The 24,334-nt window shown below is 44.7% G+C and overlaps 1 protein-coding gene across 1 annotated transcript in view; it reads right to left on the reverse strand.

Moving 5' to 3' along the window:
• Window positions 1-24,334, reverse strand: part of PRKAG2 (protein kinase AMP-activated non-catalytic subunit gamma 2) — a 619,849-nt gene that overhangs the window by 412,110 nt on the left and 183,405 nt on the right. Inside the window, exons 2-3 of the mRNA XM_007950134.2 lie at window positions 22,610-22,678; window positions 16,387-16,666 (exon numbers count right to left, since the gene is read on the reverse strand). Coding sequence (XP_007948325.1) covers window positions 16,387-16,666; window positions 22,610-22,678 — 349 coding nt within the window. The remainder of the gene's footprint in view (window positions 1-16,386; window positions 16,667-22,609; window positions 22,679-24,334) is intronic.

A 24,334-nucleotide genomic window follows, 5' to 3' on the forward strand; every position in this document is an offset into this window, starting at 1 on the left:
GTACTGGTTCAATGACAGACACATAGACCAGTGGAACAGAATTGAGAACCCAGAAGGAAATCCATCCACCTATGGATAGGTAACCTTTGACAAAGGGCCAAAACCTAGTAAATGCAGAAGAGACAGTCTTTTTAACAAATAGTTTTGGCAAAATTGGATATCTATTTGAAGAAAAATGAAATAGGATCACTATCCATACCTCACTCTATATACAAAAGCAAATTCAGGATGGATGAAAAGCTTAAATGTAAAATCTAAAGCTATAATGATCATGGAAGGAAAAATAGTAGCAAACTTAGAGGCCATAACTTATGGCACAAATAGTCTATCAAACATAACTAAAAATTCACAAATACCAGAAGATAAACTAGATACCTGGGACTTCTTAAAAATTAGAAGATAAACTAGATCACTGAGACCTCTTTAAAAATCTTAAAAACACAACATCAAAAGACTTCTCCAAAAGAGTTCAAATAGAACAAGGGGATACTGCATGGTTTAAAATCAAGAAGGATGTGCATCAAGGTTGTATCATTTCACCATACTTATTCAGTTTGTATGCTGAGTAAGTAATATGAGAAGCTGGACTATATGAAGAAGAATGCAACATCAGGATTAGAGGGAGACTCATTAACAACCTGCGATATGTAGATGACACAACCTTGCTTGTTAAAAGTGAAAATGGCTTAAAGCACTTACTGATGAAGATCAAAGACTACAGTCTTCAGTATGGATTGATTACACCTCAACGTAAAGAAAATGGAAATTTTCACAACTGGATCAATAAGCAACATCATGATAAATGGAGAAAAGATTGAAGTTGTCAGGGATTTCATTTTACTTGGATCCACAACAAACACCCCTGGAAGCAGCAGTCAAGAAATCAGATGTCATACTGTATTTGACAAATGTTCTGCAAAAGACCTCTTTGAAGTTGTAAGAAGTAATGATGTCACTTTAAACACTAAAATGTGCCTAACCCAAGTCATGGTATTTTTGAACACCTTATATGCATGTGAAAGCTGGACAATGAATAAGGAAGACTGAAGAAGAGTTGATGGCTTTGAATTGTGGTGTTGGGAAAGAATACTGAAAATACCATAGACTGCCAGGAGAATAAACAAATCTGTCCTGGAAGAAGTGCACTAGAATGTTCCTTAGAAGTGAGAATGGCCAGACTTCATCTCATCTACTTTGGGCATGTTGTCAGAAGGGACCATTTCTTGGAGAAAGATATCATGCTTGGTAAAGTAGAGGATCAGTGAAAAAGGGGAAGACCCTCAACTAGATGGATTGACATAGTGGCTGCAAGCATAGCAAGGTTTGTGAAGATGGCACAGGACTGGGCAGTGTTTTGTTCTGTTGTACGTAGGATTGCTACGAGTTGGAGATGACTCAATGGCACTTAACAGCAACATAAGGTGAACATTTACACCAGTTAGGTACACCCCTTAGAACAATCAACCATGGGAGATCATAAGGGCAGCATTTTCACAGGGAGATAGCTCAGAGGGCAGGAATGAATAGGGAAGAAGGACACAGGGATAAGGTAACCACAGGGAGGAAGTAGGAAGAGAGCTGTTACATTATGGGGATTGCAATCAATTTCATGAAACAAAATGTGTATGAATTGTTGAATGAAAAAGGAATTTGCACTATAAACTTTCACCCCAATCACAATTAAAAAAAAAAAAAGACTTCTCCAAAAGTGTAAAAAGAGAACCTACAGACTGGTGGCAAAGTGGTTAGTGGTCAGCTGCAAACTGAAAGGTCAGCAGTTTAAACCCATTAGCTGATCCATGGGAGAAAGATGTGGCAGTCTGCTTCCATAAATATTTATAGCTTTCAAAGCCTCATGGGACAGTTCTATTCTGTCCTATAGGATCACTTTGAGTCGGAATTCAACTTGACAGAATGTTGTTTTTTTGTTTGTTTTGGTACAGACTGGTGTCTTCAGATGGGTTCTCTAGAGAAGCAAAATCAGTGAAGCCTTGAGAAAGAGAGACAGAGAGACACAGAGAGAGAGAGAAAGACAGAGAAGCTTATCTCAAGGAAATGGCTCATGCAGTTGCAGAGGCTTGCAAGTCCTAAGTCCAGGGGTCAGATATCAAGCTAGAGGCTTCTGACTCATTCAGTTGCAGGGGCTGATGAACCCAAGATTGGCAGACAATACAGCAGGCTTTGGAGGCTGATGACTCTAAGATAAACAGTTAAGATGGCAGGCTGTTGGCTCACGGGCTGCAAAGGCAACAATGCCAAGATCAGCAGGCAATATAGCAGGCCACTGGTTCAAGTCCAGATAATAACAGATGATAACTATACTGATGCAGAATCCAGATCGAGAAAAAAGCCAGAGAATTTTGCCAAGATGTTCATGCATATTGGAAGCAGGCCACAATCCTGAGGAAACTCCCTTTCAACTGATTGGCTGTTCATAACAAATCATATCATGGAAGTGATTACATTATATCAGATCTCGTCATGGGGGATGACTACATCACAATTGCTAAACCACTGAGAATCATGGCCCAGCCAAGTGGACACAGAACCTTAACTATCACAACTGGGGGAAAAAATTTTGGCAACAATATGTCTGATAAGGGACTAATCTCTAAAATTTATAGAAAACTTAAACACCTCAACAATAAAAACACAAAAAATCCAACTAAAAAATGGGCCAAGGACATCAACAGATAAATACATGAAGAGATGCTTCAATCTTTAGCCATTCCCCCCATCACTGCTGTCGAGTTGGACCCAACTCATGCCGACCCCTCCTTAGGTTTCCAAGGCAATATCGCTACGCAAGCAGATTGCCCAACCTTCCTTCTGAGGAGTGGCTGGTGGGTTTGAACCACCAGTCTTCTGGTTAGCAGTCAGATGCCTTAGGTATGAAGCTTGAAATCTTTAGCCATACCGGGAAAAAAAAAAATCTCACTGCTGTCAAGTCGGATCCAACTCACAGTGACCTCTCCTTGGGTTTCTGAAGCAGTATCACTATGGAAGTAGATTGCCCAATCTTCCTTCTAAGGAGTGGCTGGTGGGTCTGAACCACCAGCCTTCTGGTTAGCAGTCAAAGGCCTTTAGCCCTTAGAGAGATGCAAATCAAAACAACAATGAGATGTCATCTCACCCTGGCAATAATAATGATTAAAAAAACAAACAAACAGGAAACAACAAATGCTGGCAAGAGTGTGGGGAGATCAGAATTCTCATACACTACTAGGATAATTGTAAAATGGTACAACAAATGTGGGAAACAGTATGGTGCTTCCATAAAAAAATTAGAAATAGGGATACCATATGATCCAGCAATTCCACTCCACTACACTACACTAGGTATATATCCAACAAAAATAAGAGCTGTGAATGCAAACCCCTGTTCATCACAGCATTATTCACAATAGCAAAAAGATGGAAATAATCTAATTGGATAAATGGATAAACAAATTATGGTACACACACAATGGAGTACTATACACTGTTACAGAATAATGATGAATCCGTGAAACATCTCACAATATGGATGAACCTGAAGGATATTGTGCTAGTGAAATAAGTCAATCAAAAGGACAAATATTGTATGAGACCACCATTCTAAAAAGCCAAGAAAATGTTTACATGCTGAAACATTCTTTGATGGTTACCAGGAATGGGAGGAGAAGGGAGAGAAAAAATCACTAAATAGACAGTAGAGATATATTAATTTGGGTGAAGGGAAAGGCAATACACAATAAGTGGAAGGTCAGCACAACATGACAAAGGCAAAGGAAGACCCTGGGAGGTGTGCAAGAGTTAAAGGCAGCAACAGTAAATAATGTTACATATAAATCCTGCAAGAACAGTAATAACAAACAATAATTTATGAGTGGACAAATAGGTAGATACAGGTGTGGGACGGTATGTGGGAGTATACTCATGAGCATATATAGGTTTGGCAGAAGTTATTTATATATACGTATTTGTACGTGCCACAAATATATCCAGGTATATAGTAGAGCATACAGCAGACAAGTTATGAAAACTTCTCAGCTGTGACCAAACGTCTTGAGGAACTGAGTCACAGAGCTTGAGGGCATAGGACCATAGTCTCAGGGGACACCTAGGTCAATTGGCATAACATTACCCATAAAGCAATGTTCCATGTCCTACCTGGGTGAGTAGCAACTGGGGGCTTAAAAGCTTGTGTTCTGGTTACCTAGTGCTGCTCTGACAAGAATATACCACAAATGGGATGGCCTTAACAAACAGGAGTTTATTCTTACAGTTTGGAGGCTTTAAGTCCAAGTTCAAAGTGCCAGGCTTTGGGGCTGGGTGAAAGTCCCTCAACCTTGGGGTCCAGTTCTGCTTCCTGCTCCCAGCCCACTGGAGCTAGAGGCGTTTCTTCAGTTAGACAGCTGCTGGCTGTTGAGGCTGAGAAGCCCCAAGGTTGACAAGTAAAAAGGCACAGTCCTGATGTTACCAAACCACATGGCAGGCTATTAACTTAAGTCCATTGTAAGTCCCAAGGTCGGCAGAGCATAGCAGGATGCTGAGCAATGACACAGCTACATGCGGGGTCCAAGTGTGCCATAGGCTACAGACCATTCCTTAAAGGTTCTGCTTATATACAAGAAGCAGACCACATTCCAAAGGCAGTTACTCAGCTGCTTGTGGTTGAGCCCACCATGGAGTTGACTGACAGTCTCATCATGGGGAATAACTACCACCAGCTGTCCAGCCACTCAATCAGGCCTAGCCAAGTTGACACACAAACATAATAACTACCACAGCTTGCAAGTGACCATCTAAGATATAACTATTGGTCTCTTCTCATCCTAAGCAAAGAAGAGTGGATAAAATAAAAAACTCAAGGAAACAATTAGTCCAAAGGACAAATGGATCATATGAACCACAGCCTCCACAAGCCTGAAACCAGAAGAAGTAAATGGTGCTTGGCTTCACAACTGACAACTCTGATTAGGATCATAATGGAAGGTCCTGGGAAGAGTGGGAGAAAAATGTATAAAGAAGTTCAAAATCATAAAAAAGACCAGACTTACTGATCTGAGAGAGAATCCTCTTCAAACCTGGAACTAAACCCACTTCTTTCAGCCAAACAATCAACAGGACTATAAAGTGAACAATAAGAGCCATGAAGAACATGATCCTCAGAACAATCAACTATAAAAGACCAAAAGGGCAGCAATAGGCCAAAAACAAAATTCAGAAGGCAGGCAGGGGCAAAAAAAATGGGTTGAATGGAAACGGGGAACCCAGGGAGGGAGTGAGCAGAGTGCTAATACATGGAGGGGATTGCAAATAATGTCATGGAACAAAATGTGCATAAATTGTTCAATGGGAAACTAATTTGCTCTGTAAACTTTCACTCAAACTACAATAAAATGTTCAAAACAAAGAGCAGAAACTCAATTTTCTTTTTCTTTTCCTGACTGGGGGCCACAATTCAGAGTTGCTGTCCACAAGTCTCATTGCTTTCTAATCTCCATCTTTCTCAGACACTTTCCTCTAGAAATCAGAGAGTGAGGCAAGAATTAAGATGCAAGATCCAGACCCGGTGGGGTAGGAGAAGACACAATGGGATGGGTTGTCATGAGGCTATCAGGAACTCAGGAGGTATGTTGATGTGGCTCATGTGGCTATAGGAAGGAACCATGTTTGTAGTAGTCTACAGGAGTCAGAAAGGAAGACATTTACCTGCCCTGCTTCCTCACAACTCATAATTTCTATTGGCTAAGTCTTACTCCATGGAGAGAGCTGAACTCCCCCAAACTTCTAGCTTTTATTATCTAGCCCTTCATCAATTACTTAGAAGGCCAGATTCCTATCTCAAATTGTACAACATCCTAGAAGTGAGGGGAATGCAGCATGCAGTGATCCCATCAAAAATCCATTAGCAATTGTAAGGCTTAAAGGAATCAGAAGTCAGCCTTCATCAAGACAATTTGGTAACCAAAGACCTTTAAGATCTTCTAAAGACATCACTGAGGCTTCAGTCCAGTGCCAGGAGTCAGTCCTCATTGTATCAACACCAGGAGGCATGTTTCAGGAGTTCAGATTCCAGGCCAGGACCAGCCAGAACAGCACTGATTATCTAGACACTGCCTTCATCTCACAAAACTCCCCTTGGCTCATTACCAAGTCTTAGGGATGGGTAAAAGCAGAAGATCTTGGTGGACTCAAACAAGTGCTGCTACTATCAGCACAGATGAAGAAAGCAGAGAATATAGCAAATGAAGCATAGCTGAGAGGCTTGAGAAAGGAGGCTGACCAGGAACAAATGAGTCCAGATAGCAGTTAGTTCTCCTTCCATTTACTACCTTGAGATCCACAGTCACAGTGTTGGGAAGCACCTTCTAGGATGGCTCCCAATGATCTTGCCTCCTGGTATTCATCTTCTGGAGTTAGAAGAAGTAACTTGATTCTAACAAACAGAATGTGGCAAAATCATGGTGTGTCCCTTTTGAGATGAGGTTATAAAAAAAGATGGTACCTTATGTCTTGTTGGCACTCTCTCTTCTCTCACTTGCATGCTCTGATGTTATGAGACACCCTATGGAGGAGTCTATGTGGTAAAGAGCTGAGTGAGGGCTCTGGCCAACAGCCTATGAGGATGAGTCCTGCCAACAGCCACAGAAGTGAGCATCAAATGGATCAATCCCAGTCAAGCCTTGAGAGGACCCAGCTAAGCCATGCCCATGTTCAGACCCACAGAAACAGAAATAATAAATGTTGATGTTTTAACCTACTCAGTATTGAGGTGATATGTCATGCAGTAACAGACAACTAATACATAGGGTTTCTGCATCATGATTCAATAAGAAGTTGCCCTGATATTTCTACCACTGAGTAGGTACAAGGGATACAATCAAAGGACACAGAGTGAGAGAACCTGACAATTTTGCAACATCTTCATATACTGATTGTGAATATTTCATGGAAGACTCACCCCAGAATGCTGAAAAACTATGATGAAAACTCAGAGAAGTAGGTAAGTGTCTTCAAACTCAATGATGTAAAAATACACTCAGACTTGGCAAATTACATCTCATAAACCCAATGCTTACAGCAGGTACAGTTCATGCTCCTTGTAGGTGGAGAGTCACTCTCCACTGTCTGCTGTCTGCTGCACCTGCTCCCAAGCCCTGATCACTTGCTCAGTGGAGAGCTGGCTCCTCACTCTTCCCTGGCCTGGCTGTCCCAGCTTGTCTGGGAAGAGGGAGTCAGGGGATGGAAGCCAGCCAGTATGGCCTCCACCATGCCCACCCCACAGGGTGCTGCAGCTCAGCTGGACCACAGAGGGGCTGGGGTCCTTGGTGGTAGTCCAAGGGGCTGGGTAGCATAACCTAAAAGTAAAAGGAGAGTTAATGCCCTTGACTCATGAAAGACAGGAGATAGAAACTACCTGACAGGCTCCTCACTCTTTTCCTCTACTCCCAACTCATGGACTACTCAGAATACTGGTGAGATGGGATAGGAAGTCAGTGCCCAGCCTGCAATGTTCCAGAATGGCCACACCAGGAAAAATATTGAAATACTGTGCACCATTCAGTAAACTGTCACTACTCACAGCCTCCAGAAGCCCCTCCTGGGACATCAAACAACTCTACTGCCCAGCAAAAGAGGTGACCCAAAAAGGAGATGCCCAGGACAAAAAGGCAACTCTAGTGCTAAGGCTGAGTCCATTCTCTTGTTCATGGTCAGATGCCTGGTCTTACTGGTTGTACATTATGTTGACTATTTTTCCAGGTTAGATCCCCACTGAGGGATGTGAGGAAAGAGACAGAAATCCTACCAGCTTTCATGTTCCAATTCTGGTTAGAACTTTTCAACTCATGCCTCAGGTCAGTCAATGCTTGCTGAGCTTCTTGAGGACAAGCAGTGAGTCCTCCTACCTTCTTCCTAGCCTGACTTTCTTGCTATGACATGCCTTGCTCACTGGGACTCAAAGGAAAGAAGGAAGAAAGACCCAAGTTGAAAAAGCATTCTCTATTAAAGTGTTTTATGTTCTGCACTATTGCAGCAATTGAAGCAGAATAATCATTAAGCCTCCAAAAACCTAATAATGAGGGTGGTGAGACTCACATAAGAGAGATACTCCCAAAATAATGCAGGCAAATAGAAGGAAGAGATATGCTGTATGGCCAAGACAAGCACCACATCACTCACTTGGCCAAGGCCGTGTTTCCTGCTGCAGTGGCAAGCCTGTGCTCCCTTCCTATCTATATTTTTAAAGCTGATTTGCAATTAATAAGACAGGCAGTTTCACTATTGGGTTTTAGCATTTCTATATCATAGAATCTATGTCACAAAGATGAAAAGAATTATTATATATAATGTATTTAGCATGCACAGAGTAGGGAATTTATAATTATTAAAAGTTATTAGGGAGGAAAGTTTGGTAATTAGTGAAATCAAATCATTCTGTGCCCATACCTTACTGACTGTAAAACATTATTTGCTTTTTTTTTTTTTTAAATGCAGTTCATGAACATACTGACACTTCCTCACCTCCAAAGGCAACATAATCCTAAATCCAATTGCAAAAACTCTTTTAGAGATAAAGATTCACTGTACTGGAAGATTCTACTGCCCACAGCCACTTAGACTTCTTCAGGTACTGTTGTTTTGTGCCATCGAGTCAGACCCGACTCATAGTGACCCCTCCTTGGGTTTCCGAGGCAGTATCACCACGGAAGTAGATTGCCTCATCTTCCTTCCAAGGAATGGCTGGTGGGTTTGAACCGCCAGCCTTCTGGTTAGCAGTCTAGTGGCTTAGCCACTTTGCTACCAGAGCTCCCTCTTCAGGTACTAGAAGAGGATTAATTAGATAAACATTTTAGACTTGTGGGCACATGGTCTCTGTTATAACTATTCAATTTTTATAACTATTCATAGTTATAAAGTAGCCATACAAATAACAATCAAAGGGCCATGGCTGTGTTTTAATGAAAATTTATTTACAAAAACAGGTGGCAGGCTGGATACGGTCCATGAGCTATATTTTGCCAAACTCTGTATTAGAGGAAAAGGGAAGAAAGTGTTATTTCTTAGTTGGGATGATTGACCCTGATGATCAAAGGGAAATAGGTTTACTACTAAACAGTGGGGCTGGAAAGGGTATAAATGAAAACCCTGAGACATGCTTGAATTAACTTGCCACTGTGTTTCCAGTAGACCAGCAATACAGGTGGTAAAAGACTACTATAACGCCACACAAGTAAGCCACCAAAGGAAAAGATTCTTCTAGAATCAAGGCTTGCTTGCCTTCCCTGGCCAAAGAACACCAGTGAGGTACTTGCTGATTCCATGGCTGTTGTAGAATCTAGACATATAGCTTCCCCCTGTATTCCATTCCTTGTTCTTGGGGTGTTTAAAGATTTATACCCCTAAATTCTCTTTTTAAATGATAATGATTGTAATTTTTATCTTCTCTCTTTCCTTCCCCCTAATAATAATACATGGCAATGTTTATCAAGCTTTAGTACATATGAGTGTCACCTCAAACCATACCAAACTCACTGCTATTGAGTTGATTCTGACTCATAGCGACACCATTGGGTTTCCAAGGCAATAAATCTTCATGGAAATAGAGTGCCCCATTTCCTTCTGTGGAGCAGCTGGTGGGTTTGAACAACCAGTCTTCTGGTTAGCAGTCAAATGCCTTAGGAACTGTTAAAACTTTAGATTCTATATTTATCCCTTAGACAGTGATAAGTTACAGAAGGCAGGATGAGGATAGAATCTGAAGCAAAATGGGCAGCACCTCAAGACTGAGGACTTAGAAAACAGAAGGCCACAGCCCCATCCTTTCCAGGTGTAATGGTGGGGCACAATGCTGGGAGTGCACACTTACCATTGAATGCTGGGTAATTGGATCAAGTAAGATGAGGGCCTTGTTGCAAATATGAGGACTGTGTGTGTGTGTGTGTGTGTGTGTGCGTGCGCACGTGCAAATGCTGGGCAGTGAGGGAGTAAAATGTGATAGTCACCTGTTGGGTTGCTGGCTGCGGCCTCTTCTCTGGAAACCTCCTGCCCACCCCTGGGGTACATTCCTGAAGCTCTGTCTCTGCTGTATGATCCTGCCTCCTCCCACACCCACCCTTTGGGGGTCCCTAGCTGGGCCAATTGGAGACCTGCCATGAGGAATTTAGAATGTCAAGTGGAAAAACATGAAGACTGGGACTCTTTAGGAGGTCAGAGGAAAGATGTGTAAGTCCCCACTGCTGAGTCCCCAGGGCCAGCCTGGCTCTTTCTTTTCCTGATTGCTGGCTGTGTAGCTTTTCTTTGAACTCCACAAATACCCCCAAATCCTAACAAATTGCCTTTCTGGTTAAAAAAAAAAAAGGGAGGCTAGTGTAAGGATGGGAACCAAATATGGAATCAGAAGTAAGACTAGAAGTACAGCCCTTTTAATGGCCCTCTGACAGATTTGGTTCTCTGGGATGTTACATGATTAGTGTCCATTCTAGACAAAAACAATCCAGTTGCTCAGAATTACAGCTATTCTTGGTACCAAGACCAGACAGAAAATTTCTCCCAGGGGTCTTGGGTAATGCACAATGTCTTTATGATATTCTATACTGGACACAGTGGGTAGGTAGGGGCTGTTTTTAACAAAGATTCTCTATTCAGGCTAATGGCCATGATCTCCAGCTCAATTTTGTGAAATCATTCTAGGGCAGGGGGAGCAATATATACTCTGGGTACCTTGATCCAGGAATATAGTTACAAGTATGAGGAAAAGCAGATAGACTGCTGTCCTTCAAGCAAGCCCCACACCAAGCACAACTGAAAAACCAAGTGGAGAGGAGATCAGTGATCCTCTCAACCAAGGAGTACCAGAGTGCAAGTACTGCAGGCAACAACTGGACACAGACCTGCAATTTCCCACTTGAGTGACTGGGGCAGGGCTGGCTTCCTTTGGGGAAAGCCAAGGAGGTTCCAGGGCAACAACACAAGCAGTTGCTCTGGGGACCAGGCTCACCCTGATCTCAACAGCCCCACCCCATCTAATCAGTCTTGTACTATGAGCTGCCCAGGGTCAGTCCGTACATAATCTTCCAGTGCCCACCAAGGCTACCTGGCGGATAGTGGAGAAATACCCATTACCTTACAAGAGATACCAACTAGATATTTTCTAAACAGCTTTCTAAAATCCTGAAACAGAGAAAAGCAGCATGAACTGCCTCTCAGGGAGCAGAAACTCTGGTCCCTTCAACGCCTGACACCCCATACCATGTCCACACCTGGTAAGGAGGTGGTTACCTCATTCCCAGCATCTTCTGGACAGAGCACTGCAAGAACGGTGGGGGCAGCACAGTGCACAGTCCCAGTCGTGGCACAGTTAGTAGTGTCCCACATTACTGCCCTGGGAAGAAGCATCTAACAGTCATCAAGCTTGAAAACGCACAGGTGGGACACAGAGAGGAGGTCTAGAGTGGACTCTGGTTAGTCAATGCAGGGTCTGTGCTGGGCTCTAGGGTATAGAGTCGAGAGGACATGGAAGCATTGTCCCTCCACCAGGCCTCCGCAACTTTGCCCAGTGAAATCAGGGGCTTCCTCATTTCTCTCCTGAGCCCCAACTTTGTCCTAAGGTCCCCTGGCATGTCCCTTGAGAGCAGCCAGATCTTGCACTGTCCTGATGGCCCACTCTGAAAGTGCAGCCCCCATGAGCTCTCTTCAGCTTGCCCCAGTGAGAGAGAGAGAAAAAGATGGATATCAACTCTGCTACCTCACCTGCCTTCCTCCCTGGGTCTTTGTCTCCTTAAAAAATAAGAGAGGGAATCTGCTTGAGCTTGCACACACCCAGCAGGGCATGGGGTGGGTTCTTCCAGTACAGGGAAGTCACCATAACAAAGACATAGCTGGCATCATCGGACTCCTCTGGGCCTTTTCCCTTCTTGGCTACAACCCCTAGTGCAGACAGTCTCTCCTTCTCCCCACCCACAGGTCAGCTCTGGCTCCTACCCAGCAGAGGGGATGGGCAACTTCAGATGTGCCCAACCCCCGCTACCTTCACATATAGCTAATAAGTGTACACCCTTCTCTGTTCACTTCTCCAAACTCCTTCTCAGCCCTGCTGCCATATTCTAACTGCCCCTCTTAGCTCTCAGTGTGGCACTGATGGTGGGGTCTCAGCTATCCCCAGGCATCCTTGCCAAGCCCTGCCACCTCTTACCATATTGTGAGCCTGCCCAAAGCTTGGACCTGCACTCTTGACAGATTTTTTAAGTGTATTCAATTTTAGTTACCCATAAATGAATAGTTTCAAAAATATGTGAATTCCTGTGAGAAGCACAATTCTCCTTTGACTTCCCATATCCAATCTTAGTCCTTTTTAAAAGTTGTTGTAGTAAATTGCTGTCAAGTCAGCTCCAACTCACAGCCATGTTGTATAACAGATCAAAACACTGCTCAGTCCTGTGCCATATTCATGATTGTTGGTAATTGGACAGTGTAATCCACAGGGCTTTCATTAGCTAAGTTTTGGAAATAGATTGCCAGGCCTTTCTTCCAAGTCCTTCTTAGTTGGGAAGTTCTGCTGAAACCTGTCCACCATGGGTGACCCTGAAATACTGGTGACATAGTTTTCAGCATCACAGCAACATGAAAGCCAACACAGTACAAAAAAACTGACAGACAGGTGGTGGTCTTTAAATATAGGAGTTACATATATGATCTAAATCATTACATGCAGATGTTTTCTTTCCCTAAATGGTTCCCTTACATCCCCTTCTAGCTGTACTTATCTGTTGGTCAGAAAGTCTGGCAAAGGCTAAAAGAAAACAGTTGAACAGGGATGAACATCTAAAAGTCAAAAATAAATCAAGACAATGAAAAGGAAAAAGACTTTAAGAAATCCAAATGGTTTATTGGGCTCAGATCTTAAATAGCAGGGGGAAAAGAACTGAAAAAAAAGAATAACAGGGAAGTAGGCAGTACCAAATCTCTAGGAAAAAGGTGACTAAAGGGTGGAATGAGCTGAGGCCCCATCCCTGGTGACAGTGACTCCACATCCATGTTCACCTCATCAGAGTTCACCTCCACCTCTTCCCCCACCCCCAAGGTTCCTCTCTACTTCCAGAACCTGATTATCCACTCCAACCTGATCCATCCACGTAGGAGTCCTAAGCCTCACAACATTCCAGGGCTTTCCTACCCCCAAAACCATGCAAAGGAGATTCAGAGAGGAGTTTGAGGCATTGCTCTGAAAAACTGGGCAAAATATCTTGGTCAAGACCAAAAGAGCACTGTGAGAGCAGGCTGATTAGCCTGAGGCTCCCTCCCAACCCTCACTGCTGAGGTGTATGTGCTCCATGTGGGTAAAAAGCCTGCAGTCTTGAATCAGGCCCTGTTCCCCTTTCTTTATACAAGTATTTTGAGTCTAAATCTCTAGAAATTGTTTATGCAAGGTGGATGAGAAGAAAGGTCTCATAGTTAGGTGAAAGCATGTGGACTTTGAGAAAAGTGTGCTGCCTCCATGAATGTCATAGGCACTATGCCACCAGAGCTCCTGCCATGGCATTGCAGGTGCATATAAAGAGGGGCCAGGAGATAGCCCAGCCCCACAGGCACAGGTGTCTTCATTGGTTTATATAGAAAGAAGGATGAGCCCCAGGACTCTTTTTCCTATTCACATAGAGAATGTGAGCCCCTCCCACCTCCAGACTGTGTAGGTAGAGATGCCTGGTAGAGGCATGTACTGGATCCTATCCACAGCTTCCCACATCTATGTCAGGACTTGGGCAAGCCACTCTGTGCACAGATGCTCACCTTGGGCCTATGAATGCCTCACTTGGGCTCCATGTGGCCCTCACAGACATCTGAGCCCTGAGAGCCTTTTGGGGGTACTTAGCTGAGTCCAAATTCATGTAAAAGTTACTTCAACAGAATCAGTCAAGCAGCCAATTTAGTCCTGGGAGTGCTGACACACAGAGATGTGGCTGGACTGGGTAGGGGTGGTCTGCTGCTCTTGAGCCTGCGTTTCAGTCTCAAGCCTCTGAGTATGGGGCACACCTAACTGAGGTAGAAACTCCCTTGCCTGACCATTTCTGGCTCCCAAATCAATAGCATGTCCAAATAGTTTGTTTATTAAATTACTACCCTCAGTGGGGTCCTAGGACTCTGCTATCTCATGGTCAGGGGCTGGCTTCAGGGCTAACCTTCCACTCTCAGGACATATGCCATCCCAGCCCTGACATGGTGCCTGCAAGGGGATGTGCTTCAGAAGGGCTCTAGGTCAGAGCTTGACCCTTTCCTGCTGGATCTCCCCAGATCCCAGACATGGTCTCTTGTTTGCCCCTTTCTGCCCTCAGAAAATTCCCTGGTGTTAACAGGCTCACCAATATGTCCATTCATCCTTCATACTCCAATTGGCAATTCAGTTTAGAGTCAGGCCTTTCCTCTATGACCTAGTACTATGGTCATCAATGCATGGCCATGGTACTCCTTTTAAAGAAAGAGGATATCCCAGTTGAGGTCAGGCCTGAGGCTCTCTCCTTGTAGATGTGGTACCTGAAGAAACATGTGAGGATCATCTCAAGGGCATCTCAAGGGCATCTCAAGGGCCCATCAAGTAAACAAGTGCTGCCAGAGAATGAGGGCCACAGTATGAGAATGCACTGGCCCCTCACAGGCTTTGTATACAGGGTTCTTACCCTCATTTACCCAGTCACCTGCCACGAGGGCCATGGGACCACAGGTTGAACCTCAATTAGGTTGTAGTTTTTGTGGTTATAGTCAGACTCGTGAGTAGTCAGAGGAGTATTCAATCATGGGAATAACTTCAAAAATACAACGAACACAGCCTACACCATGGAAAAAAAAGAAAAGGAAAGGAGATATCCCTCCCTGTTTCCTTTCCTTTGTAAGTCATAAGGACTGAAATTTTTCTCTTGGGATCTTGTCTTTCAGGCTGAGTGTCCCTGGGTGGTGCAAAGAGTTAATGCACTCAGCTGCTAACAAAAAGGTTAGAGGTTCAAGTCCACCAGCGGTGCCACAGAAGAAAGGCCTGGTAATCTATTTCTGAAAATCAGCCATTGAAAATTCTATGGAGCACAGCTCTACTCTGACACTTGAGCTCTGCTTGACACATGACACTATGAGTCAGAGTCAACTGGATTGCCCTAACCAGGAAGTTGATTTTTTTTTTTAACAAACAAATTTATTTTCTAGCAATTTGGGAGGCTAGAAGTCTGAATTCAGAGCACCATCTTAAACAGAAGGCTTTCTCTCTCTGTTGGCTCTGGAGGAAGGTCCTTGTCTCTTCAGCTTCTGCTTTCTTGATTTCTTGGAAATCTCCATGTGTCTTGGCATCTGTCTTACCCTCTCTCTCTCTCTCTCTCTCTCTCTCTCTCTCTCTTTGCTTGCTTGTTTAGTCTCTTTTATAGCTCAAAAGAGATGGACTCAAGATATACCCTACACTAATCCTGTTCATTAGCATAACAAAGAAAAGCCATTCTCAAATGGGATTATAACCACAGATACAGGGGTTAGGATTTACAACAAATATTTTTTGGGGACATACAGGCAGGTCTTTTTGAATGCAAGCATAAACTAGAAAGAAAGGAATACACACACAAAATCTCTAAGGCTTGAGATCAGATGTGTCTTCTAAATCACTGTCTTCCCTAAGAGGAACACTTCAAGTCAGCAGAGAGAATTGGGAAGAGTAGGGAGAGTCACCAAAAATCAAGAAAGGAGCTGGTGAACCCCATCTACTTCACAGTTTTGTCTGGTATATTTCATATTATCAACTATGCTCAATTGAGACCATTTTATCCTCAGATCTTAGACATTCACGAGCCTAAGGAACTCAATCTTAAAGAGCACACATTTCCTACTGCTACCCCTTCTCCAGTAAATCAACTCCAGGTCCATTCTCTAAGGCTCAGGGCCATACAAACAAAGTCAGGATCCACCAGAGACAGGTAGACTTCAACCGCCCAAATACCAAATCACAGGGAGTGGTGGAACATATCAGTGAACAAGAGCAAAGTCTAGGTCCTTTGGCCCCAGGTAAGTGGGCCTCACCTTAGCTTCATGTCACTATTGTTTTTCAGAGAAGGCTGGGGGCAAAGGTTTCACTTGGCTGTCCTCACACTGTGCTTCTCAAAGGATATTTACAGTGATCCCATGGGGCCAGGCCATACCAGATGGAAGAGTCTCTGATAGAAGGCTACTAAAGGAGTAAAATGACAGGTGGAATCGGCGTTCTGAAGAGTTTTGTTCTCAGGAGGGCAGACAGAGACCCATGCACCCACTACCCAGTCACCAACCGTCATCACCAGCTCCTGGGCCCATAGGCACCACTGGCCACCAGCTGCATGTAGAAAAAGCCCCACAAGCCTGACACCCACCTGAAACAATAGCATCAATGCTTACTTTTTTTGGAGCGGGAGAAGAATCGGATGCCCCCAGGAGAGGTAGAGGGGTTAGAGCTTGGGGATGACTCCTTCGACGAGGAACGGAAGATGCCACTGAAGCTCATGCGGCGTGGGGAACGTGGGGGCGACTCTTGGTAGGAGAATGGGAACACTGTTCTGGGTGATCCAGGACTGGTCTTGGGTCTCACAGGAGCAGACACAGGGCTGGAGGGCCGGTGCTGGGGGCCTCTGGAGAAGAAGCCCTTGGAGGGGCTGCCTGAACTGAAGGGGCTGTCCACCTGTGGAGACAGACAAGCAGAGGCACTCCAAATTCTGCCCTTCTAGACTTGTCATTGTCACACTGGCCAGCTCAATGCCTCCCCCCACCCCCCGCAGCCCCCTGCCCAGGATGGTGTGGGATAAGTACCCAACCTAAGGAGAGCTCATATACAGGATGGTCAGCCACCTTATCCCAGAAGCCCAGTGATAGCCCTGCCCAGACAGGGAGGTGGAAGGAAGAGGAGAAAGAGTGTGAACAGGTGGCTCAAAAGTATGCATCTTACTCCTTTAACCTATTTGGGTTGCCTTCTAAACTTTACTTCTCAAGACCTTACTTCTGTTCTTAAAGTACGACTATGCTGGAATATTGTTCTCCTGCCCTACCTCAAAAAAGGAGATATATATCTCTGTGATCTGGAAGGAAGTAGGCCTGTGGCTTCATCACAAGGGACCCTGGTGCTAGGAGACCATGGGCTTTCCTTCCTGTGGCTCTGGCTTTAGATGAGAGGAATGCTGCTCAAGATTACAATGAAACTGACAACCTGAAACCTTAAACCCTCACTCCCTTGATCACTTACAATTGTAGCTATAAGACATGGGTTGAAAAATTATTGGACCTTATAATTTATTTTATTTTTAAAAAAGGCATTATAGTTAAATATAACAAATTTGCTACTTTAACCACTTTAAGTGTACAATCCAGTGATATGAATTATGTTCACCATGTTGTGCAACCACCACCATCTACTTTCAAAATTTTTCATCACTCTAAACAGAAACTCAGTGCTCCTTAAGCAGTAACTCCCATTTCCTCTTCTCCCAGCCCCTGGTAACCACTAATAAGCTTTGATCTCTATGTATTTTCCTATTCTAGATATTTCATATAAGTGGGATTACACAATATTTATTCTTTTGTGATAAACTTATTTACTCAGCACGATTTGTCAAGGTTCATTCATGTTGCAGCATATATCAGAACTTCATTTATCTTTATAGCTGAGTAAGACTCCACTGTATGCATGTACTACATTTTGTTTATCCATTCATCTATTGATGGGCAATTTAGGTTGTTTCTACCTTTGGCTATTGTGAATAGTGCTGCAGTGAACATTGGTATCAAGTATCTTCTTGAATCCTTGCTTTCAATTGTTTGAGATATATACTTAGGAATGGAATTGCTAGATCATACGGTAATTTTATGTTTAACTTTTTGAGGAATGGACTCTTTACTTTTAAGTCAAGTTGTACAACTCACAGACTTAGAGACATACCAGATGTGTCCTATACATGTGTGTTCCTGTTTGAAAGGGCTTTAGATCATGTGCTCTGGGTAGTACCTGGTTTCAGTGTCTAGCTCAGCTCCTTATTGTATAATTGTGGACGCTACCAAGTCACTCTAAGCCTCAGTTTCCTCATCTGTAAAGTGTGTCCTCACCTCATAGGGCTGTTTGAGGTCGAATGAGAATTCACATATGATTGTTGGCACAGTACCAGGTGCATAGTAATCAGTCAACCTATGCTAAGCTGTGCCCTCTTATTACTTGGTAAACTTACAACACTGGAGCAGAAAGGACCTCCCAATCAGGGCTCCCCAGTCCAGCAGCAGACAGAATGGTGACTCACCCGTGGCAAGCATAAAGCCTGGAAAGCAGTCCAGCACTTGTTAAGCCACCTCGAAGGCCCTGGAAGCCCTAAAAAAATCCTGGTTGGAAACCAGTAGAGTGCTGAGAATGTGGGTCCAAACCCACCTGTAGGGGTGGAGGCTGGGGGGGGGGATGGGCAGAGTCATGGGCCCAGGCCATCCTGTAGCAGGATGGAGGCCAGGCCCAGGTAAGCAGTTCCACCACTGGAGGGCCCACTCAAGACTCTGAGCTTGCAGCTCAGGAAGGACCCAACACTGCTGCCATCTTCAGCACCATTAACCACACTAGGGTCTGACTTCTGCCAATGGATTCACCATCCAGCCTAACAAGTCAGATGGGAACCTTGCTTCTCCCTTTTCTGAATAGTGCCGAGGGATTCAGAACAATAGACTGAAGCTCATCTCGTTACAAAAAAGCAGTCAAAATTTTTCCTTTTTAATCATTTTATCTGAAAATCATTCAGATTCCGACTATATTTGGTGTAGCCAATATGCCACCTATTTATGGGATTCAAGCTTTGTGAAGGTTTTCCTAATCTCAAAAATAACTTTTATTTTCCGGGAACAACAGAAAGGAGAGTCAGGAATAGGAGGAAGATATGGAATGTGTGTCTAATTACCAACAGGGAACAACTGTCCGCTTTGCCATGAGACCAGAAGAACTAGATGGTGGGAGTGTGTCCAGAACTATGTATAGGGTTGGCAGACAATGTTTCTACATGTATATTTTTATGTGCTGTAAGAATGTCTGGGTGTACAGTAGAGCTGCCAAAGGACAAGTTTGTGGTGGCTTCTAGGCCACAGCCAGCTACCCTGAGAGAGCAAGTAGTCAGATCTGTGGGCTTTGGACCATGGTTGCAGGGGACATCAAGCTCAATTGAAATAATATGCTACATAAAAACAATGTTCTACATCCTACTTTGGTGAGTAGTGACTGGGGTCTTAAAAGTTTGCAAAAGGCTATCTAGATGCAATGAATGGTCTCTCCTCATTCAGAGCAAAGAAGAATGAAGAAAAGCAAAGACACATGGAAACAATTACTCCAAGGGACTAGCAGACCATGTGACCCTCAGTCTATCTGACCATGAGACCAAAAGAACTAGATGGTATCCAGCTACCACTGTCAACCACTCAGAGGGGGATCAATGCAGGAGATCCTGCATAGAGTGGGAAAATAATGTGGAACAAAACTTAAAATAATAATAAAAATAAAAACACCAAGCTTGCTGGTCTAATACAGCGTGGCGAGACCCCTGAGACTATGACCCCTACTTACCCTTCAGGTCTGGAAGTGAACTCACTCCTGTGGCTTCCAGCCAAACACTAGATAGGCATATAGGGTGAACATTTACATCAGATAGACACACTCCTTGGAGCAATCAACCGTGTGAGAACAGAAGGGCAGTGTGTGTATAGGGAGATAGCTTGGGGTGGGAGGCAGCAGGAGTATACAGGAAGAGGTAACTACAGGGAGGAAGTGAGAAGAGAAGGAAAGGAAGTGAGGCCAGGGTTCCCATCAGGGAAGGAAGGAAAGGAGCAAAGCCCAGCTTTGGGAAGAAGGGAAGGGAAGGGAAGGGAGACCTGGCTTCCCACCTGGCCTCTGCTCTCCTCTGGTTTCTAGCTGTGCTGCCTCCTGCAGAGCCCCTCTTTACCTCTGCTTTCTCCTCCTCTCTACTGTAAGAGCCTGGCAGCATCTCCGATTCTCTTCCTACTATCCATTATACATTGAATTGTGTTCCCTAAAAAGATGTATTGAAGCCCTGATCTTGGTACCTGTGAACTTGAACTTGTTGTTTAGAAATAGAATCTTTATAGATGTTACCAGCTAAGTTAATACAAGGTCTTCCTGGAGTAAGGTGGGTCCTAATCCAATCTAAGTGGTATCCTTAAAAGGAAAGAGAGACAAACAGAAGGTAGATGGCTATGTGACTATGGAGTTATGCTGCAATGGCAAGTCCAGGAACACCTATGTATCCCAGAAGCCCGGACATATGAGAAGGAACTGGATGACTCCTTGAATTCAGACTCTAGTCTCCAGAACTGTGAGATAATACATTTCTATTCTTATAAGCCACTCGGTTGGCAGAATTTTTTTTTTTTTTAGTGGCAGCCCTAGGAAACTAAGATACACCCTCAGAAAGGGTTAGATACCAATAAGAATTTAAACCATGTTTTTCTTTTCAGGGGTATTTACATTTTGAACTGAACCCCTAATGTAAGGGACAGAATTTGGCAGGGGGAGAGCGAAGCCCTTCCCAGCCAATTTAGAGACTAGTACACAGAAACAGTTACCTAACCTGCCCGCAGAAAGGTGGGCCTTGCTAGGCCAATAGAAATTCAAGGCTATTGGAATCAGTGGAAAGTGGAACCAACAACTGTCAAGTCAGGAGGAGGAAGTGTCTGCCCTCTTGGGTAGGCAACACTGGGATGGAGCTGGGGATAGGATTGGGGTAGCAGAGGCCCAAGGAACAGTTGTAGGCTACAAAGTCAGTGGGAATCCCAAGTATTCCTCCCCTTCTCTTCCCAACAAACACACTTTGCTTCAGAAGTTCTGTCTCCAGGTCATACAGGTGCTAAAAGATACAGGGAGAAAAAGGGTGCTGTTAAAGAATATGTTTTACAGAGTTTTTGTTAAGTGTGGTAGAAAATACACATTAGAGTGAACATAATTAATGTCAAAATGGTAGAAATGGCAAATGCTTTGTTTTATGTATTTTACTACAATTTTTAAAAAACGAAGAAGAATATTTTTGATCAAGAACAAATGCCTTCCAGTTAATAGGAACTTGTTCCTTGAGTTTTCTGCAGCCTCTATTGCTAAGACATATGCTGGATGATGCTATTACAACTAGTCACCTTCTTGTGAGTTTATGTCTTCTCTTCTATCCCACTCAGAGGGTAAGGCTCATGTCCTAGAATTTTCCAACACCACTGCTAGTGTTACCAAAATTCTAAGTCAATGTTGGGTGGTGGTAAGAAAACTGTCATTGTCCTTTTCTGTCCAGATACCATTCATTTGTGACAATGACTTACTTGTTCAGGAACCATTCCAGAGAGCCACAGTTGGGGTCAGGTTTGGGCTATGTGAGACTCCAGCACTATTGGCCCCATCCCAGCCACAGCATCTCTGTGTTTTTCCCTCAGGGTGAGTCCTTACTTCAGCCCTCACTTGTGTGGAGGAAGCTTTTTGTGGCAGCAAGCCCTTTGAGTCCTACAGATGGGCCTGACCAGGCTGCTGCTCCTTCCAGGCCCTCCATTTCTTCCCTACTAACCTGGGAAGCTCTAGAGGCCATGGCCACAGCATCTTTTACAAGCCATTTCTGGATGAGCCAATCACTGTTGATGGGATTATTTGATGAGGGTTGGAGGTGTCTAGGCAGGAAGCAGAGCCAATTTTGCCCCAAAGGTCTAAACTAATTTGTTGGTTTAATTGAATGTAATTCAAAATGTTTAGGGAATAAACTGACCTTGTCTGTTATTGTCCTGCTCTAGTGCTGGCTGGCATCACCCAGAGCCCTAGAGTCAGACCTCACTCTGAATCTCTACTCTTAGACCTACCTGCTCACTCTCTTCTCTTACTGGGTTTGCAATTGGTAGCACCTTCATCAAATCCCTACCACAGAGGTCTGAGGTACAGGGGTCCCATGTCTCCTCACCCCAGGCAGCCTTTCCACCCTTTCTTGCTTGGCCACCCCACACCTCCCAGAGTAACTTTTATCCTCTTTCTATCCTTATATACTCCCTCTGGTCTACCAGGTCCAGGATAGCTGACAGCCTTGTAGAGACACTGGTTTCCTAATGGAAGAAAAATTAATCATTGGGGTAGGACCAGAAGAGCAGTAAACCAAAGAGAGGCCCAGAAAAAGCAAAAAATGAGGATGAAAGAGAAGAAAAAGGGGCAGTGGCATGTGGAGAAGGGATAGGTGCAAAACCAGGGGAAGGGAGAGAGACCAAAAGTTAGCTTTTCAGAGGGAGTGCAGGCGGGTTGAGGAAGAGAGTAACTGAAAAACATAGATGACCCCAAACCTCACATCCATCAATGGTATCAGCCTCCTCACTTTGCTACTTGGCCCCTTGGTACTCAGCTCATTGCTACTCTTTTTCAATGATCACTGCTCATATTGGGGATTCTAACCACAGTAACAGGACTCAGAGGGAGAAGGAGGAACAGGAGTAGAGCCCAGTGTGCTCTCAGATGGGGCAACAGATGAGGAGAGGAGCTTGACCTGTGCAGTGACCTGTCCCAGTGTCCACCACAGCAGGTGGCATCTCAGTAAGCCCCACAGGTGAGCCAGGAGAAGCTGAGAGGGAGGCAGCTTACCTTGCGAGAATGCTTTTCTGTGCTCTCCAGGTCTCCATCCAGGAGTGGCATGGCGAAGGAGCTCAGGTCCTAGGATGCAGAGGAACATTGGTCAGCAATGGCTTCCTGTGCTCTCAACCCAGGGGCTTCAAAGGGCTCTAAGTGTGCACCTTTCTTCCTGGTTCCTTCTCTTGAAAATCAACCACTGGGGTACATGGTGGTGCATGAGGTTCAAAGAAGGTGATGAACTGTTAGCCTCTCTTCAAAATTGCCCACTCTTCTCCACACTCCTCTCTGGAATGCTGAACCCCACTTTCAGCAACAGTCACCAAACCCCCACATGCAGGGGAGGAAGAAAGAAGGAAAATGGACAGGAAGAGAAAAAGCAAAAGAGGGGAAAAAAGTGGGGAGGGAGAAAGGCCCATTTTGGGGTATTTGGGTATTTGGCTGATAGGATGAAAAGAGCAGGTGGGGGGACAGGGACACAGGGGCTCAACAGCATGGCTAAGGCATATGCATGTGTGTGTCTTCGTGTGTGTGTGTGTGAAAGGCTGTGAAGCGGTGTGGCAGCTATGTGAACCACCAGCAATCCCCATGCTATGTGGCCCAGAGGACGGATGGAAGCTGGCACAGCCTGCAGTGGGGCCTCCCCACATTCTCACATCCCAAACAAAGTCACCCTTTACCCTCAGATCTGCTCCTCCTTCCTTCCATACCCTGTCTTGGTGGCAGTCTTCATGTCTGGAGGCCTGCTCCTTCACCTTTCTTCAACCCACCCTTTGCCCACCAAGCATGGAGCCCAGGCTGCCCCCTCATGTCTGGGCTCACTCCTTGGTGGATGGCTCGTTCTCTAAGCATTTTTGTCTGGCCTCAATTTTCTCCATCCTGTATACCTCTGTCTGTAGAGTGATCAAGAGGATGTAAGCCCAGGGCCTCCTCCATCACTAGGGCAGTGGCTCCTGGACCATACTGGCAAGCACTGAACTGGGCAGACCTAGCACCATGCCACCAGACCTTCCCACAGATGTCTTGGCTTCAGCTGTCCCCAATGGGGGCTCACCCCTGGAGCAAGAAAGGACCACATGGAAGGATGTCATCCTTAGGCCCCTTGCAGAGAGGAGTTGATGGCCCAGGTGCAGCCTGGTGGAGAGCCAACTCCCTCACGTGGCTCAGCTCTTCAGGCACTGCTCAAGGTGAGCAGGAGTGGGTGCTGCCTGGGTCCTCAGTGTCCAGCTGTGGCTTTGCAAACCCATGGAGCCTTCCTCTGTCATCACAGCCTGCCCAAATGTTGGTGTTTCCAAACAAAACTCCATGGCTGGACATTGCCTGGAACATCCCTCAGCTCCTCAAATGTCTGCCTAAGACTCAATTACAACCACCTACCACCCAGTCCTGGCCCTGGCTTCCCTCAACCTCCTAGGATGGCACCATATTCCCTCTCCAGCCCCAGCACAAAACCTGCACAAAGACAGCAGGGGATCAACAGCACTGACTCCTGCCATTCCCAAACCCTCTAGCCCTATCCTTCCTCAGGGCCTTTGACTCCTTACTCCACCAACCTCATTTACAGTGAACTATGGGTCAGTCAAAGTCCAATCCAAATATTATCTCTGGCCTCAACCCATCCTCAGGCAAAATAAATTATTCTCTGGTCTTGTGCCAATAGTACTGTAGACATACCTCATGATAGGACTGCTCACTCCATGCTACAATTGTTATTTATCAGTCTATTCCCCTACCTAGACT

This window comes from Orycteropus afer, unplaced genomic scaffold (genome assembly GCF_000298275.1).
Source record: "Orycteropus afer afer isolate SDZICR_OR568_19922 unplaced genomic scaffold, OryAfe1.0 scaffold00264, whole genome shotgun sequence".
Taxonomy (NCBI): domain Eukaryota; kingdom Metazoa; phylum Chordata; class Mammalia; order Tubulidentata; family Orycteropodidae; genus Orycteropus; species Orycteropus afer.